Source organism: Telmatherina bonti, assembly GCF_933228915.1.
Source record: "Telmatherina bonti genome assembly, chromosome: 9".
Lineage (NCBI taxonomy): Eukaryota > Metazoa > Chordata > Actinopteri > Atheriniformes > Telmatherinidae > Telmatherina > Telmatherina bonti.
The window spans coordinates 25,453,408-25,473,337 of NC_136627.1; the positions used below are offsets into that span (position 1 = coordinate 25,453,408).

General features: G+C 38.8%; 1 protein-coding gene across 1 annotated transcript; it reads right to left on the reverse strand.

Moving 5' to 3' along the window:
• Window positions 1-4,867: 4,867 nt before the first annotated feature.
• Window positions 4,868-19,204, reverse strand: igsf10 (immunoglobulin superfamily, member 10). The gene is made up of 10 exons (XM_079246748.1): window positions 19,072-19,204; window positions 18,232-18,488; window positions 16,139-16,268; window positions 15,191-15,581; window positions 13,916-14,677; window positions 11,915-13,678; window positions 10,194-11,801; window positions 8,902-9,805; window positions 7,962-8,334; window positions 4,868-7,879 (listed from the first exon to the last, which is right to left on the reverse strand). Exons 2-10 carry the CDS (start codon window positions 18,432-18,434, stop codon window positions 6,329-6,331), a joined length of 7,686 nt encoding a protein of 2,561 aa, XP_079102874.1. The 5' UTR covers window positions 18,435-18,488; window positions 19,072-19,204; the 3' UTR covers window positions 4,868-6,328.
• Window positions 19,205-19,930: the final 726 nt, after the last annotated feature.

Sequence of the window (19,930 nt, forward strand, 5' to 3'; positions counted from 1 at the left end):
ACTTATTTACAACTTATTTTATTTGTAAATTTTATGATAAAACAACTTTTCAAATATCATGAATAACAGTGAATGAAAAACAATAGATAAATCAACATATTTCGACTTGATAGTCCTTCTTTTAAGACTGACAAACTTATCAAGACAACAGAAATGCAACTGATCTGCAGCAGCATCACTTTATGGCAAAGTAGTAATTCACACATATCACAATACACATCTTCATGCTAACCTAATCTAATCAGATTTTTTTTTTCATCTTTTTCTTTTTGGTTTTGTCTTCCCTCTTAGCAAAAGAAGCCTGTCAGCTTGAAATCTCATCAGTGTCGATGTGTGTCTGGTCCCTTTTGATCGGCGGCTGGAGAGATGATGATGAATTGGAAAAGAGATGGACAATAGCTTTCTTTGAGAGACTGCCTGCTCTGGGATACCATGCATATTTGACAGGATGACTCTGTGTGCACAGCAGAGACTTCTGTGCACACTGTGAGCAGCAAGCAGGCCAAGGGGACAGGGCAGAACGTGTCAGTTTCAGCTATTAACCACAACGGTGGGGAAAATATTTGCAAGAAGGTCACACTCATCAACAAAGAAGGTGTTAGACACATGCAGACAGGTTAAAGTCTCAGATTTAAAACCTAAACTCATATTGGGGCCCAGAGGGAAGTAAATAAAAGGTGAGTCAGATTCAGCATATGTGTTCGATCAGGGTATGACGCTGTGTGTTCGTGCTCTGGACCCAGAATAAGTGTTGTTGTAAAATGCTTGAGGGAATGTGCAATGTTTATGATCCAAAAGGCCCTCATGACTTCAGTAGCAGCTGCTGAACTCAGAACCGTAGCTGGTGTGCCTCTCATGTGATCTCACCATGCTATCTAAGGTTGCCGTTTATGTAAGGCGGACAAGCCACAGCAGGTGATCTAAATGATGTCATTTAAAATGCTTTAAAACCAAACCTCTCACTCTGCATACACGCTCCTCCCAATGCAACCATTTATATTTTGTTGTTTGGGGTTTCTTGGATACTGGATGACTTTTTTTCCATACAAAAGATTTCCATATTTAAATCCTAGTGATTGTGTGTTTTTCCAGCCTCCTATTTACTAAAATAGCAGGAGAAAAGCTTGAAGATTAGACTGTTGATGCCACCTGTTGGTTGCCTGTCAGGATAACACAGTCATTGTACATTTCATAATCTTGATGACAATGTATAAATTTTCATATTATTAAAAGATTTGATGCAATCTGAGTAGAAATCTGAGTAGTTTCTTATCCTTTCTGAGAATTTATCTGTAAAATATTTGTTTAAATGGCATGGAACTGGAGAAGGCTGTCCAAAGCAAAGACTTATACTGCTGTCTTGTTTTTATTTATAGGTGTTCAGTGTTTCCTCAGCTGTGTGTGTGTCAGCTCCTCCAGATTGCATCTAAATTACACTCGCTGGCTTTACAGTGGAGTGGTAAATTAAACATTATTTCCAGAAGCATGGAGGAAATGCTGACCGTAGACCTGTCTGACTAAAGGAATGCAGCCCACCGGCATTAGACTCTCTTTGTAAACTGTTTTTATTCTTGTGTATTTTCTTTTTATTAGAAATGATCTGATTATATATTACCAGAATAGGTGGAAACAGTGACTAATGAGGAATGGAGTTGTATGAAGAGTGAGGGTGCCACATCTAACCTACTACTGAAGCTAACACAACAACTGCAAGGTCATTAAAGCTAAAATTCTGAACTATAGTTATTACCCACTTAGTCATTAAGAATTTCCTTTAGGTCTCAAGCCCAACTTAATGACTATTTGGAGCAGATAAAGCTGTCAGGCAGAAACATAAGGCTGTGCTGTGAAATAGTGATGCCACTCAGTGCTGCCTAATTGGCTGAAGTTGGCTTGTTTGAAGCCTTTCTGCCCTTTGAGATTGAATAATTTAGAAATACTTTGATGTTCTAGGTTTTGTGTTTGTGTGACTGAACCAAAAAATGGTTTGGGTATGCAGCAAACACACACCAGTCTGCAGGTATGTTCGCTCGGGGCTGAAACCCACATCTGCACCCAATCGGATTGGAGAATCCCTGCTGAAAAACTTCCACTGACCTCAGGACTAAGATCGGGGAATATGTTCTCATTACAATGTGAACATCACTCCTTGTGATACACATAGTTTTTGTAAACCTTGAAAGTCTTGCTTTATTTGTTAGGACCCGCTTGCAGTTAACGCTCACCATATTTACTTTCTGAAACCTTTGGCCAAATTATGACAAATGGGAGTTGATTTATGGCTGCACGTTCTTCAAAGTGCCTGGTTCATATACTTTTATTCCAGTCTTTGAGTCTCCCATCGTCCTTAACCTTTAAGCTTATAAAAATATCTGCAAAAAAGGCTTAATTTACTGGTCATGCTTAGATGCTATAAATTACCCGAAGTTAAAATTGAGAGATGAAGGAACCTGGAACCGCCATCACAGACTGACACATCCGACCTTGAAGAAAGGTGCAAAGATGGATTGATGTAACTTGTGGTCGGAAGGTGGAGGTGCAGATTCTGCAGTGATGGTGCGAAATTCCGACAAGATCACAGGTACCAACAGAGATACAGATCTTTCCTATGATCGCCTGTGTTCACAAGGCTGTGCGTGATGGGAAGGCCCATTTCTTACATTCAACATGTCTTCCCACACATTTCATTTCCGAAGGAAAAAGAAGCAAGCAAGAGATTTACATGATTCCACTGAGGAGTCTGAGGCTTCAAAGAAAAAAAAAGAAAAGACTTCAGTGTTAACAGAGAAGCACTGTCTGAAGTCACTGCTGGTCAGCTTCCAGCAGTCCTCTCCTGAGAGCTCACTTTCCATGTTCAAAATGCTAACATTCTAGTTTCAGTATGGAATTCATACCACAGACCAAAAGTATGTCTCACTCTACTCTGGTTTCCCTCGTCTGTAAACTTTCCCTTTTCCTTTCCTCTTTTCCTGACCGACTCCTTTCTTGCCTTTTACCATCAGCACTCATTTAAAGCATTCTTCGTATGAGTGTCTGTGACATCATATTCGGTGTCAAAAGGATTCTTAAGGTTATTGTTTGATTCAGATTCATTTGGATTTCTAAACAGAAAAAGCACATGTGTAACAGCATTTTCATTAAACCTTGCTCTGGTATTGGAAATAACGATCATTCGCTTTTGTGCCTCACATCCTACAAGGAGACCACATCATTTAATAAGTTTATAAGTTTCTACAACAATAAGGTCAAATGTTGGATAAGGAATCTAAACCTCTACATCCTCTCTTGTCATTTTTCAAGAAAATGCATACAAAGATGGGAGACTTTTGTCAATAACTAATCTTTTCAGTCAAGGTAAGTCAATACTGTACACAGCAAAATGGGTGTAATGCACGTGGATAAGTAGATTAAACACAAAAAATCTATGGAAGATGAGTTACTGTTGTGTCTGAAAATCTTCGTATTATAGCAGTGAGTGAAGTTGCAAGCTGCTGACACTGAAACCAGATAAGAAACACAGGAGTAGATCAATGGCAATAAATAAATAAATAAAATAATATGAAAAGCTCCAGTCTGGCAGCATGTAAAGCTTCTTCGTACTTCGCAGTGCAGAAAATAGACTCCTGGTGATGATAGATTTTCCTCCTTGCTGATTTAATATATTTTTCCATCATCTTCAAAGAGGCTACAGGGTGCTGTACTTCAACCTATCTCATACAGTATAAAAGCAGATCATGTTTATTCATGTTTTTACATGGTGGTAGCAGTTCATGTCTTACTTAAGCGAATTGTGACCAGAAATTGGGTTCAGATGAATTTGTTTCTGACAAACATGAAGTAAAAAAGTGATCTTTTAATTCAGCTGCCTTTTAAATGGTTAGTATTACACTTCAACTCCAGTCTTTTAAATATACAAATTAATGTAACAAATGGGGAAATCACACGTTTAAAATTTTCATAAATATCCAAGTAATTGTAAGGTAAATGCTTACACTCCCCATACACAAATCACAAAAGCAGAACCGAACAAATAAACTTTACACCATCCAAAGTGGGCACGTGAAGCACATGATAAACTGTCTTTAACATTGTGAAGCCATTTAAAGGGTATGTGGTGCTTTGTAACTACTTTGATTTGTGTCTGATTATTGCTCAGCTCACATATGAAAGCACTTTTCTCTCAAATCATGAAGCAAGTAACCAGCATTCCAAAGTTTATGGAAGGTAATTCCCTCTTTCCCCATATTTGTTCGGGTCATATCATACTGCATTGGAATGAGTCTAGACTTTGGAAAACTATGTTTTTTCTAAGACCGAAAAAACTGATTTATTAGAACATACATCTAAAAAATGACCACCGACCTCTCCTGAGTCTCTATTAAAAAGCAGTTTTCAGACACTGAAAAACCACTGTAAATTAATTGAATCCTGTTTGGTGAATGTGTTCATGCTCTGACACCAGATTAAAGCCAATATTCAGATTATTATAATTCAGGAACATTGTCAAACATTACGATTCGTTCAGTAAATGGGAAAAAACAAACATTAATACAAACGTGATTTTCTCAGTCTCATCAATGGAGTTAAACAAGACAAAACTTTTTTTTTTGTTGTTTTTTTTCACAGAAAGTGAAAAGTGACAGCATTTTTAGGCCTTGTGCAACGGAAGGTGCACCATTACCCACAAATGGTGCAATTTACTTTGTGAAATTGCTTCCAGTTGTTATTCTTTAGGCACAGGTTATATATCTTAAGATACAATTTGCATGTAAATAATTCCTCAGAACAAATAGAAATTGTCAGTCAAATATATGTGTTGAAATAAATTATTTCATAGTGAAATATTTCAGTTAAATTTGGTCTTGCATGAAGTGTCTTTCATTTTTATACAGATTTCTTTTTTTACCATAACATCCATTTTCCTAATTAAAGTCTCGTCTCATAAAAGTATTCCCTCTTCTGTCTTTAACCTCTCTTTCCTCATTCAGATCAGCTTGCAAGAGGGTAGTAAAATCAGCACACCATCACCTACGAAAATCAAAGCGTCCCCTGTGGGTTCTGCACACTAAAATGTTGGGTGTTTTCACAGCTGGAAAACTCAAACTCTGCCTGGACGATTACAATATCAGCCAGACTCGCAACCTCCTCTTGAGGTGAGGTGCAACTGAATAATTCCAATGATCTTCATGACAACATTTTATTAGTCTACTGGTAAATTATATGATTTGGACAAGTGAGATTTTAAGTATCGTACAAATAAAGAGTTACAAGAGATGAGCAATATTTACTCTTCATTTAATCTTTTCTTCCACTCTGAATAATTAGATACTACAAATATATACATAAATACAATGTATTAGAATAGAGTAGCATAATTTATGACATTACTGTAAATCTTTGCGTGTAACACAACAAATTGATTGTTTACATTTGAGTAAAACTGATACTGAAAACAGACATCTCTTTTAAATTGACAAACAATACAAAAACTACAATGAGTAAATCTGATTCTGGGACGAAAGTATGGTACTGTCCATGCAGATATGTCTCCAGTGTAAGACAAGCCTCATATATTTCTAGAGCAAAGCTGTAAAATTCACTGAATTGCCTTTAAAACATATTTCAAAATACCATGCCTGTTGTCTTTTCAATTTGTCCTCAAATGACAAAGAAATGTGCCATGATATCAACAGCGGCTGTGGAACGCCCGAATGGAGTCAAAACTCTGTTTCTTTCTCTAAATCTGTTACAGATTTATTTTCTTTTCCTATCTGTTTGCATTGTAACAGTATCTCTGCCCATGATATTAAATTATGCTTAATGTCTGGTCAGACAAACCACTTTCGGCTTAGCATTTAGCACTGGCCCCTTTGTTCCCAAGTCAACCAATTCTACTGAGACCCCTTTAAAATACTGATTACCATATGCTCTTTTTGAGTTACAATAACAACTTGGTAGCTCCAGGCCCTGGTATTTTGGTTATAAATAGAATAAAAAATCTCCTTTAAAAATGTATTTTCTTCCTTTTCTTCTTTTACTGCTCTCTTTTTTGTTTTCTTTCCTTTTATTTATTTTTTTTTTTTACCCCAGAAGTTATAATTTCCACAAATCCATGTGTTAGATATCATGAACACAAAGTATAGTTTCAATATCTCTTATTAAATTCAGATATATTCCTGCGATGGACTGGCGAGCTGTCCAGGGTGTTCCTCGTCTTTCGCTCAAAGACAGCTGGGATAGGCTCCAGCTTCCCCGTGACCCTTCATTGGACTAAGCGGTTAGGATAATGAATGAATGAATTGAATGAATTCAGATATATTGTCCTCTTTTAAACTACAAGAACATATGTGCCTTTTGAGTCTGTACCGAGATAGTTCTTTGCTAAGCACTTATATAAACCAGAGTCTGATATCGTGGGCTTTTGGATGATAAGTGTGCCCTGAGGGTGAAGCAACTCACTACCCAGAGGTTGTCCCTGCTCAGCTGCTGACAGAACTGAATGATCAGGAAGTTCCCAGCTTATCTCTGGCTTTGGGATCCCAGAGGCAGCACAGTTGAGCTGGAGTGGTGTTCCAGTTACTGCTCTCACATTAGAAACTGGCCCTGCAGTGATTCGTGGAGGATAAGCAATAATACTAACGGGGACGGTGAGCATCGCCTCTCCAGCATCATTACGAGCCCTGCATATGTAGTTTCCCCGATCATGTAGAGTGGTGTCTTGAACGATTAGAGTACCATTTCCTAGCAGCTGATAACGCCCAAGTACTTGAGGTCTGGTAAGAGTGTGGCCACCTGGAATGGTCCAGTAGATTGTTGGTCTGGGACTTCCATCTGATAGACAGTGAAGGAACAGAGGTTCCCTTGACATGCTGCGTATTACACCCTTAGGCCTTGTCAAGATGTAAGGTTTCTGCACAATGTTCAGAACAATCAGCTTCTCAATATAACCCAAGAAATTCTTGGCACCACATCGGTACTTCCCGGAATCTTCTTTCTGAGAGCTGTAGATGACTAAAGTCCCATCATCACCAAGTTGGTGGCGTGAACTTTGGCTGGATCCACCATTTAACAATGTCCCGTTGGGCAAAGTCCAAATAATTTCTGGGATCGGGTGTCCATCAGCAGAACAATTCAAAATTGTGGGTTTCCCAATCCAAGACACAATACGTTCAATGAAAGGATTCTTGAAGATTGGCCTCCGGAGCATGCTGGTAACCTCCAGCTGTACTACCAATGCTGCTTCACCCCCATTGTTTCTTGCCAAGCAAACAAACTCTGCCATATCTGTAGGTCGCACATTACGAATTTCCAGTGTCCCGTTATGGTGGACATTAATTCTGCTGCCAAAATATGGTGCTTTCAGAAATATGTTATCAGGCATAATCCAAGTGATAGATGGAGTGGGATCACCCTCAGCTTTGCAGTTTATAAGTTTCCTGGAGTGTTTTGGGGCTACATCCTTAATTACAGTCCTATTCTGTTGGTATCCATTGATCACAGGCGGATTTCCATCTATGTCCAATTTATAAACTTTTCTGTGTTCTCCTCCAGGATTGCGAGCAATACAAACATATTCCCCTCCATCCATTAGCGTCACATCCCTGATATCCAGAGAACCATTGACATGCATTAAGTAGTGTTCATTTGATGCTGCTATTACATCATTGGTGGGAAGCATCCACAGGATCTTGGGTTTAGGCTCCCCAAATGCTTCACAGTCAAAGCGAATATTCCCTCTAGGCCTCACCCTGGCATGGCTCCTGCTAGGTGGATGTATCTTGGGTGCTGCTGTAACCACGGTGATGTGTACATGCATCTCGTCTTTTCCCACCTGATTCTCGGCATAGCAGGTGTAATCGCCTTCTTCTGATTTTCCAACCTGAACAAACACGGCACTGGTTATATACTGAAAATCTTTATAATGCGCTTTGTTCAAGTTTATGTTTAGTTTGGTTGTTTACCTGGTTTACATAAAGTGTTCCATTCTCAAACAGGGTAAAGCGTCGTGCTCGTCCTCCTCTATTGCTGGCATCAGATTGCAGAGCAGTGTTGACCACTGTACCATCTGGTAGACCCCAAGAAATTTCTGGCTTTGGTGCTCCTGAGGCTTTACAGTCTACCTTGAAGTCATTACCATAAGACACTTGTTTCTTCCCATAGAGCTTAGGCTCTATTTTGGCTGGCTTCATTGATATGCTGACTCTCATAAGTTGAAGATCATCACCAATTGTACTTCGTGCCACACAAATATAGTCCCCAGCATCTTTATCACTTACTGTGTTTACAATAAGAGTACCATTTTCCAGAGCCTGAATTCTGCTGCCCGTCCTGGAACTGTGTTAAAGAAAAAAAAAAGATCTTTAGATTTTCATACACAATTTTAATTATACATTTATTTTAACAATGCACTCTGAAGGGAAAGACTGAAACATTTTCAAAGACTTTAAAAATCGAACTGCTTATGTTTTTTTTCATTTACATTTCAATTTGACTGAGTTTAATAATGCACTAAGTATGTTGGAGCTCAGTATTTTATTCTCAAAATGATTCCCTGTGTCTCCATTGTTCTTTGATTTAAGGAGACAACTTAGAAGGTACTTACAACTTAAAGCCTGGTTTAACCTAAGACAAAGATGTGAAGATGAAAGCAAAATGTCTTTTATGGGACATTTTTTGATTGCAGATGCACATTCTTGACTTTTCGTACAAAAACAAGAATGAATATTCATTTTGTAAGTTCAGCGAAGTCTCATATTTTTAAGAAAACTTTCTCTCCTTTCCTACAAAATGTTCACAATATTTTACTTTAACTCTGAATATGGATATATTGTAAATGCCTTTTAAAAAATTAATGTTTGTGCATTAGTGCTACTTAAATGATCAGCGATAGGTATGATTTACCTGTGCCAATAGTCAACGACAGCTTTTGAAGGTAGCCTCCAGATGATTCTTGGCTTAGGATCTCCTGTTGCTGAACAGTTTAGCCTCAACTGATCCCCAAAAGACAACTCTGTGACATCTTTAGAAGTCTCCACTATGTGAGGTGCAGATACTTGTGTTTCTACTTTCAGAGTCACCACCCTTCGCTCTGAACCAGTAGAGCTGGTAGCGATACATTCATATTTTCCACTATCCACTAAGGTCACATCTTTGATAAGAAGAGTTCCATTCTCATACACTGATATCCTTTTGTTGCTGGTACGTCTGTTAGATCGAACTACTGATCCATCTTGGAGGACCCAGTGAATAGTGGGATGAGGGGTACCATTGCCAGTGCAAGGTAGCCACAAGCTTTGCATCACAACTGCTTTCAGGTGCTGACGTTTCTCTTCTATAATGCCGGGTGGAGCTGCCACCACTTGTAGTCGGACTGTAGCAGTATCAGCTCCAGCCGGATTACTGGTAATACATTTATAATAACCTCTATCATACACAGACACATCCTTAATGATCAGAGTCCCCTCAGAAGATAGAGATACTCTTCCATTCTCTGTGTTTTGACCCCTGACTTGGGTCCTATTAGCTAAGATCCAGGAAATTGTGGGTATAGGCCGGCCTTCGGCTTTACACGTCATCTCTGCTGTATTTCCTGTATGAGATTTAATCTCTCGCATTTTTGGCTCCAGGATACGTGAAGGGTAGGCTACCACAGAGAGGGTGACAAAAAGTTTATCTGTTCCATGGTCATTCTCTGCAAGACAAAGATACTGGCCTCTGTCCTTCATGTTAGCATTGTGGATAGACAGGGTTCCATTGCTCAACACCTCAAACTTGCCCATCCTTTCCTTAATGGTCATTGTGCTCTCTAGGGGGACAAAAAAAACCCAAAAAACATTCAGTTAAAAATGTACAAAAACTATACAAATTACTTAATTTATTATTGGCAAAGAACAATTGATTAAACACTGATTCTCTTAATTCTGTGATCATCTATATTTACATTTTTTATGACAAATATGCAATCTAATGCAGAATTTCAGTACTGGAAAATCATACATTTACAAGGTTAAAAGCTTATTGAAATAGCAGGTGTCTGACATTAGCCTAACATAACATTGTCAGGTAGTATTGAAAGTTGCAAGAATATAAGAATGTTATTTTTACATTACTCAGCATTTTGATCATTTAGTTTCAAGTACTTTAAAATATTTTATACTGTAACAATATGAAAAAATGTTAAATTGTGAATGTACCTCTGCCTGAGGACAAACGTTTCCAAGTTATCACTGGTTGCGGGTTTCCAACAGCCTCACATGGTAGGAAAGCATCTGAGTTTGACAAAACGGTAAAGCTAGCTGCATTTCCACCAACTACACTTGGCTTTTTTGTCATGGCCTTTGTAGTGAGTGCTACCTGAGGAGTACTTGCAGTGGTGTCAAGGTTGCCACTGTCATGAGTTATTGTAGAGATGTGTATTTTCTTGTTGTTTGGTATAGGGGTATTGTATCCTTGCTCAGCTGTAAAGATGGTAATTGTGTCAAAGGTGAGGCCTTCATCAGCATTGCCTCTGGCACCATTACTTTGCATTGAAGGTCGGATTCTCCTAGCTGGTGGCCTGCGATTGGTGTCTTCATCCTTTTTCTGTATTGGTGGTCTGATGTTCCGGTGGGATCCTGCCTGAGCTGTTGTGTAAGGTTGCATTGTTTTAGCAGGCACTAGTGGAGAAGAAGGTTTATCAGTCGTAGATGTGATGACTGGAGTTTTGCCAGTTGTGTAGGTAGATAAACTACTGGATGCCCATTCAAATTCAACATGCGAGTCAATTTCTGCAGATGTTTCATCAATAGAAGCCTCAAGTGTGATTATGTCTTCTTTTCTAGGTGGTGTGTGCATGGGATCGTAAAGAGAAACAATCTTTTGAGATTGTGTGCTTGCCTTCACTGTAGTTTCTATTGTTGTTACCTCTGTGGTTGAAACCACAGTTGTAGAAGTATGAGTTGCTCTAGCAATTCCAGGTTTCCTGAATGGTCTTCTACCTCCAAAAGGCCTCTTTCTGCGCCCCTGTCTTCTCCTCGTTCCACCAGGTCTATGTCTAATTACAAACAAGTTATCAGGTAGTCCCCCAGAGCCAGATGACCATGATTCATCAGGATTTTCTGCTGCATGTGGCTTAACAGTTGGTGGAGAGGGCAGAGTCTGTAATTCTACAGCTGTTTCAGTAGTGGTGGAAAAACTGGAGTAATGAGGTGAACTTGTAGTAGTTCTATGTTGTAAGCTTGGCCCCAGTGTTGTAAATTCAAAATCAGCAGAAGATAAACGTCCATAGTCATCATCTAATGAAGCCTCTTTGCTCTGTATATGTACAGATGAATGGGTGGATGGAGTCTCAGATTGAAGCAATGAATTTGAGGTAGTGGTGGGCATCACAGCAGTGGTTGCAGATGGGGTCACTATTGTAGTTTGAGCTGTAGTCATAGGTTTTGGTGGGGTGGGTGGCCTCTTTAGCCTGTCGAGTATCTTTTTCCTATCTCTGCCTCCAAACAGTCTGCTCCATGGGATCCTTCCACGGATAACCTTAGAGGCAGTTGTAGTGGTGAATGTGGTGGTTTTTGATGGTAATTTATATATAGTCAAAATTGGATTGACTGTAGGACCATTCTCAGGGTCATCAGCAGATGTTATATAGTCAGTTGAAATCTCTGATCTGGACTCAGTGTGATTGAGGGGGTCACTTGAAGTAGTTTTTTGTATTGTGGCAGGTCTCTCTGTTTTCCTTGGAAATGCATTGGATGATGCTGTGGGTGTAACGAGATGCACATTAGCCTTCACTGCCTTCTTACTGTCTTCATCACGGTCACTGTCTGAGAAAAGATGAGGACATGCACAGATTTACAAAAAGAAAGAAAAAAAATCAGTAATTGCTAATATATTGAACATATGGCACAAACCGAATCCTCAGAACAACTTCTCCTACCTGTGGTCAGATCAATTTGCATTGGCACTGAGGTATTTTCTTCCTTTTTCATAGAGGGCTGTTTGAGTCTATTTATGATGGACTGAATGTCTGTGATCCTGTTGGGTTTAATTATCCTTCTGCGACCATGGAGAATCCTCCGGCCACCCTTTCCTCTGCCGTTCTTGCGTGGAAGGATATGGATCTGCTGCTGGGAAATGATTGTGGATCCTGCAGAGAGTCGGGGGGATTTTATCGTCTGGGTAGTGTGGAACGTGATCTCGTCCTGCTGTTTCTCTGTAGTGGTGATTGCTGTGAATGTGGTCTGACTTTCAGGATCTGTGTGGATGACCAGTTCCACTGAGCTTGGACTATCTCTCACGGTAATGACATTAGGGTCTGTAGTGAAGGAGAGTGCTGTGTCTGTGAATGTTTCTGTCTCTGCAGTGGGCTCTCCTGAAAACTTGGGTTGAGTTTCTTGTTCATTTTCCATCAAAGTAAATTGTGCAGTGACTGGTTGTATATTTAGAGGTGCACTGCTGGTTCTTTCCAGGGCATAAATCTCTGTTGTATCAACAGAACTTGGCAGGTGTGTGAATATGGTATTCACTGGTGTGGAATCAGACAGCATGTAGCTATACACTGACGGCGTGCTAATGTTTTCTTTAATTTTACTTAAATAGTCATCATAGCTGAATGCACTTTCTGTGTCAGCAACTTGCTTTACCTCCATTGTTGTTAAAATATGACTCTCTCCTTTCTGTGTGGTTGCTGTTGTTTCTGCAGTTGGGTCAACTATCCTTTGGACTATAGAAAGATGGTCTTCATAAGGACCCCCACCAGAGCCCATTTCATCATCACCAGAAAATCTAGTATGAGGGTTTTGCTGTGTTACTCCCGTATTCTCTGTGTCATCCTTTAATCTAGATACATGATGAGCTTTTTTCATAAGTTCAGCAAATTTCTGTGGGTCTACTTTCCTGGAAGCTTTACTAAAAACCCTACTACTCCAAATATGTCTGTTGCGAGTCACCCCCCTCCTTTTTTGTCCCAGTCTACCTCCTGAACTGCCTCTGTCCAGTAATCTGGGTTTAGGGTAAGGTCGATCTGAGGTGACAGTCCTGGATTCTTGACTAGTTCTTTCAGAAAGACTGGAGGAAGGGATCTCTCTGAGGTTGACTGTGTTTTCTGTCAGGATAGAATTCTCCGTCACTATCCCTGACCCTTCCTGCTCCAAGGCGGTCACATCCTCACGCCTTTCTTCATTGAGTGTCACCTGAGACACAAGCAGGTCAACTCCCATTTGATTAGCAACTAAACACCTATAAAATCCCCGATCCCTCTCAGTGAGACCATGAATAAACAGTGTTCCATTGCCAAACACATTTCTGTTCCCTTGGGACTTGTCCAGGACTGAGTGGTCAGGAAGAACCCAGGAAACTGAGGCCTTAGGACTCCCAGAGGAGCTACAGTCAAGTACCAGATGTTCACCAAGTGACTTTGAGATCTGAAGACTGTTGACCTCGGTTTCTTCCACATCAGGAGAAAGAACTGTCACTCGAAATGTGAGAATATCTGCATCCAGGTAGTTTGTTGCAATGCACCAGTACAAACCAGTGTCAGAGGAATCTGCACCACGAATAGTTAATGTTCCTTCAGCTGTGATTATGATCCTCCTGTCCTCACTGGAGTAGGGAGCTCTAACCTTACTTCCATCTGGTAATATCCACTCCATCAGAGGTTTTGGTTCACCCTGGATTTGACAGCTCAACAGTACCACACCACCTGTATTAGAAGTAAATGTTTCATTAGAATAATTATGCTTTTCAAAACAAATTAGATATTCTTTATCTTTGGGGTTTTGGGGTTTTTAATATGGGCTTTTGTTTTTTTCCAGAAATTGCAATTCTATCTTTATAAAAAATTGTATAACATAAGCATTTTGTTTTACACAAATGTACACTGAAGTGAAGGTCATATCACTGACCAGCTAGTTTACTAGAATAAATCTGTAATTCCCACCTGTAATTACAGTGTGCTCCGTCTTGGTTTGATTATCTCGCTTGATCATTGTCCAGGAGTAGCGGTCCTTTTTAGGTGCAGAACTTTCCACACGCAAGTTGACCACAGATTGGTACTTAATGTGCAGAGTAGAATAGGTGGTAGTAGTACGGTCAAGCTGGAGGCTCACTTCTCCCTGCATTAACCATGCAGGAGATGCTTTGATCTCAGCCTCAATGTTTGTGATAATTCCTTCCTCTCTGTCCTTTATCTGACTGTATCTGTACACCATTTCTGGTACCCTTGCCAGCATTAAACCTCTTTCCAGCTTCATCGGAGAGTTACTGTAAGTGGCAAGAATCTGCCACAGTTGTTGGGCGTGGTCATAGTCAGTGTTACACACCAAATATGTAGTTATCCCAGTGACAAGTGCAGTCATATTGTTTCCTTGCTCCTCCTCCAAACTTTGACTCAGGTTTTCAAAAGCCGTGGGTCTACGGACAGTGCAGGACAGACTTGCATCATTGTGAAACACATCAGTCAGGTTCATTTGTATGGAGCCTAGCGGGGCAATGAAGTCCTTTGGAGAAACTGGAGTGAAGTCCCCCTCCTCCAGGCTAATGTTTTTCTGCTTGAGATGGGGTTTGATCCAGGGTTTCATACATGTAAAGGCATCACTGCGGAGCAGGGATAGCAGACTGTTGTGGTTAGAGGCGGGATTTTCACAAACAGGACACAGCTGGCCTCCTGGATACCTCCTGTCTCGCTTGCATTTCAGCACACCTGGAAATAATTAGCAAGTAGTTCAGTGTTTAGTTGGTGGAATGGATTTAAAAACCTTTTACAGTTTTAACATAATAGGTCAGAAAAATCTAAACTGAGCAGTAAAACACGTGAGCCAGAAAAGACTGTCATCCCCAAATAAAACTAATTTTTAAGCAACCTTTTGCAATAACTAAATCATAGCATGAAGTTATGAGTTCTGTTCTTCTCCATCTTGAAAGTTTGCTGTAGCCTTTGTGATGAAAATAAAGGATCACTGACTTTAATGTTGTCTCTGAAAAGATTGATATGTTTGTAATGGATATGCCTTTTTGACCTCGGGTAAAACTGAATCCCCATTCTTAAGGAGAAAACCATATGACTCCAGAAATCTAAGCGGAACATCTTTTCAAACGTGATACGCCCAACCACATAATCTATGTTCACAAAAAGGAGGTTCTAAATGCTTTAAAGATAATCTAAAATGTTTCCAAATACTTTGAAAACACTAGAAATCACCAATACCCTCCTCACCTGTTTTCCTCTGTGCCCACATGGAGAACCACTCCATTCGGCAATCGCACATCCAAGGGTTGCCGTGGAGGAAGACGTTTTCTAATTGACTGCATCCAGTGAAAATATCTGCAGGAAGAGTGGTCAGGAAGTTGTCTGACAGGTGGATGGTTCTTACTGAGGAGACCTTAAAAACCTGGTTGTGTCTCTGGGTGATAAATGTGTCTGGATGGAGTTGCTGAAGATGGTTGCCCTCCAGATTAACCAACTGCAAGCTGGTCAGGCCATAGAAAGCCTCTGGGCTGATAAATTTGATGTGGTTGTGGTCTATGTGGAGTCTCAGCAGACTGCCCAGGCCTTTAAATGTCTCTTTCTTGATTTCCCTTACTTTATTGTGTGACATCTTCAGGACCTGTGGGAACAGGATGTCAAAGCAATAACAAATGAATGAATGAAGTTAGAAATACCATTAAATGTCTCAAACTGTGTAGTCAGTGAAAGTGCAAACAATCCTGAGATCACTGTTTACTTAAAATACATAAATGGGGAAACCACTCCTCCTGAAAACCACAAACATTATAGTAAAAGTGTTTTCCTGAAGTTAATAGTGATTAAGGTCTGTTAGCAGCTTGACTGAGAGGAGCTAAAATAACTTGATTCTGTGCCACGTTACTTTGCGATGCAGATGTGCTTCACAAACTACAGGACTTTTCACACATCTAAAACGATTTTAAATTTGATTCTGAAAGACGTAAATAAGACCAAATAAAATTAGAAGAGTGCTAAAGTCAATATTAGAGACCTATTTATGAATGCTTGCGATACTTTCTTGATATATATATATATATATATATATATTTTAATTTCATTGTGTACATGTACTTATTGAACCATATGATTTCCTCATACTGATTTGTTTGAGATATTTCATTATTCTGATCATAAAAGACTGACACAGACAGATTTTACCTGTAAAGACTTGAGGTCTTGGAAGGCTCTGTCTTCAATACTGTGTATAGTGTTGCTATGCAGCATCAACAGCTCCAACTTCTCAAAACCCAAAAGATCATTTTCTCTCAAGATAGATATACTGTTGTACCTAATAGCACAGAGATAAAAAAAAAAAAAAAAAAAGAGTTTTTAGCTTTTCTTATTGATGATCAGCTTGACTGAAAATTTAGCATTAGGAAAAAGCAAATGTTAAAAACAAAAATGTTTTCATTAAAGGTTATGAACATACACAAATGGGCTGTAAGGTAATTTTCAAAATGAGGCTTTTGTTTAGCATAAGGATATAATCTTTGTACATAAGCAATGACATTACATAAATTAAACAGTTTTGCCAGTCAGGAAAATAGGTCTAATGAGGGAAATTTGTTAAAACAACATAGTGTTTGCAAACTCTTGTCTTTTATTACTGGCATATTAGGCATCAGTGTATGGGTTGTTGCTTGCCTCAGATTTGCTCAAATTATGTAATAATTCTTTTGAAATTTGACCAGTCTTGACAAAATCTAATATCATAATACTGTCTATCCACATGGTTATTGATAACTAATATTAGTGAAAACAACGTGGTATTCAGTTGTGCTTGTTGTTTTAACCATTATAGTGTTTATTCATTATTCATTTTCAATAAATAAGAAGTGTAAAAAAGTTTTTCTTGTGAAAAGCTTTAGGTTCTGTGTTCAGTTGTTTTAGTAAAGATCAGAGTTTTATCTTTCTAGCAGGTACAGCAAACAGGACTGTGCAAGACCCCAAAGCCCAGGGTGTGGTAACACTTGAATTTACTTGAAATTCATTTCAGAAGAGGAGATGTTTTTTTTTTTCCTCCTTTTTTTGAGGTTCAGGGATTGACTTGTTTTAACTGGAAAAGCACAGCTGTTACTATTAATAGTGGTGATGCTGGCCTTACCCCAGGATGCCATAGCTAAAGAACTGACTCTTGACAGAATTACTACACAACCATAACAGCAAATTGCACATGGATACTTATTATTAAGAGTTTGCTGCTAGAATGTTCTTTTCTGGCTCGGTCTTATGCTTTCAGGGGGTCTAATCAGGCTCAGGAATGGACAACACCATTAAGTGAGGACCACAGCTGAAAATATTTCACTAATAAAACTATCACAAGGTTTTAAAGGTGGAGTATGCAAGAGTTTCAATATTTTCAAAATAAATTAAGTAATAAAATAACTACAATCATAATTAGATAGTTTTTTGAACATGTAGGTTCCAGTCTCTCCATATTTAATGCGTTATTAAATTACAAGTTTAATTAATGACAAATGACAAAAAACACTTTTTTTACTGGTAAACATTTAAGAAGGGTCTTTGTCATTAATTAAACTTGTAATTTCATAACACATCAAATATGGACAGACTGGAACCTACTAATTATGATTGTAGTTATTTTTTTAGTTAATTTATTTTGAAAATATTGAAACTCCCTAATATCTTACATACTCCACCTTTAAAAAAAAGTTAAAAGCCATTTTGAAAAAAACAACACAGCATGCAACAAGTGAAGTACTAGGTAATTTAATAATATTTTCTTTTTTTAAACATTTAGTCTTGTCTGGGTTAACTTGTTAAGATGGCAATAAACTAGCTATCACTATCATAATGTAAACCTCAAATCATAATTCATATCATAAGCTATATTTTGGCTTATATGGAGCAAGTTATAATATGTGCCTATTCAAATTATTATAACAGTTTTGATTCATTGTAGCTTATGAAACCTTAAAATATGTCTGACAGTTATGCTATTGGAATAACAGTGTGCAGTTTATGGTGCTTTTTAGCTCGAGCCTGAGCTATCTTATTCATCGGCCAAAAGTTCAAATATATGGTAAAGTTATCAAAAAACTGGAACAATATTTAGTCAGCCTATGTTTATGTTCAACTTAAGGCCATATACTTCTTATAGTAGTTCACAGAAGCTCCTTTGTGATGGTAACATTATGGGTGCTGGTTGTCTGTGGTTGAAATAAATCAGTGTAATGATTCTTCCCCCAGAGTATGCAGCTGTTCAATCTGCTAAATGCGGGAACACTTACCCGAGGTTAATTCTTTCCACAGCTGTTGGGAAGTGGTCAGGTATTGCGGTCAGGTACCTGAAGGTGCAGTGCACTTCAGCGGGAACATGACAGACACATGATTTGGGACAGTCAGCACTCAGCGGCTGCAGGGCAGCCAGAATAAACAGAGCTCTCAGCAACCACCTCCGCAGGTATGAAGCGCTGCAGGCACACACACTCATTCTGCTTCACTGAGGAGATGCTACACTCTGATCTGAGCCATTAATGAAACCCACCTGAAGAGAGAGGGGCGTCAAGTTGAGACACTGAACTTTAGGTGTAGGGGAATGTCACATCCAATAAATGTACACTTTTTTTCTTTTTTTTTTTTTTTGGTATTTAAAGTACTACATATTGCAGATATTCTGTTACACCATAGCTCCTTCTTTTTTTTCTTCCATGTCTTGAATTCCTAAAAAGACTGAGGAATTCTGCTATACTTGCTTTAAAAGATTCTCAAATTAGTCACACAGTTTTTTGTGCCTTTACTTACTTCACAAATTGAAAACTTGCTTTTGCTGTCTATGTATAAACAGGATGTTTTCAAGGAAAAGCATGCACATTTTTTACATGCAAAAGTCTGTAATATAACTCTTATCTAAAGCTGCTTCCCTCTGACATGTAGCGTAGTAAAAGGGTGAAGCTCCATCAAAAGAAAAGAGTGAAACACAAATGCCAGAGATTAGTATATTTGAGGAAAATGAGTTTAGTTACATCCCACTTTGTAGTTTTTCTAATACAGAATTATTATTAATAAAAGTGACTGCAGAAACATTTTAATTCAGACAAACGTGCATTATATAGTTTTCCTCACCACACCTGAACAGCTGCAGAGAACAGGCCTGCTGCACATGTAGGAATGCAAAAATAGCTTAATTGAAAAGCTTTAAATCCACAGTCACTTGCAGTAGTTCTCCAGTTTGATCTCTTAGATGAGTGCACTGTGCCTGAAGTCCAGAGTCATGTCTGTGTGAATGCCTGCAGCTGAGTGCACACGTAGGTCTCCTCCGCCCCCTGAAATCTGCTGTAATGCAATCCCAAAGCAAGTCCAACGATGAAGTACTGAAGGAGGTAGCTTGCATGAAATACCACTCATCTGACAGCGTCTTACTGGCCAGGACAAATACAAAATTATTCCTAAAGTTGAGTTACTGGGGAGTAAAGTGGAATTAAGATTTGCTGCCAAGACAATAAAATTGGACTTACTTGATAAAGCTGTTTTGCACGGAAGCACAGATACAGTGAAAAATCTGAATTATCCGATGGCTCTTAAATCATTTTCTGTTTGTAATTTTATCTTAGCTCTTTCTTACAGAGGTAACGAGTTCATGATTCAGCTTGGACAAGATGCAACAAAACCTCCATACGCGTTGCAAATTCCTTTAGGAAAGTTTAGCCAGATAAAAAGCACCAAACATTCACGTTGACATGTCTCTCAGATTCTATACTTATTTATTTCCTTTATTGTCATCAGATGGGCTTTCTGATCTGTCTTACTTTGTGAGTTTTTATCTTTTCCATTTGATAAATTATGGGAATTTATGAACATTCTTTGCACATGCGATCAAATGTTTTCATGTTCTGCTCTTTGTAAATATGTCAGATGCAAAATATTAAAATATTGTATGCAAAACCTTTATTGATAATATATAACTAATGCTGTACCAACTAAACACTT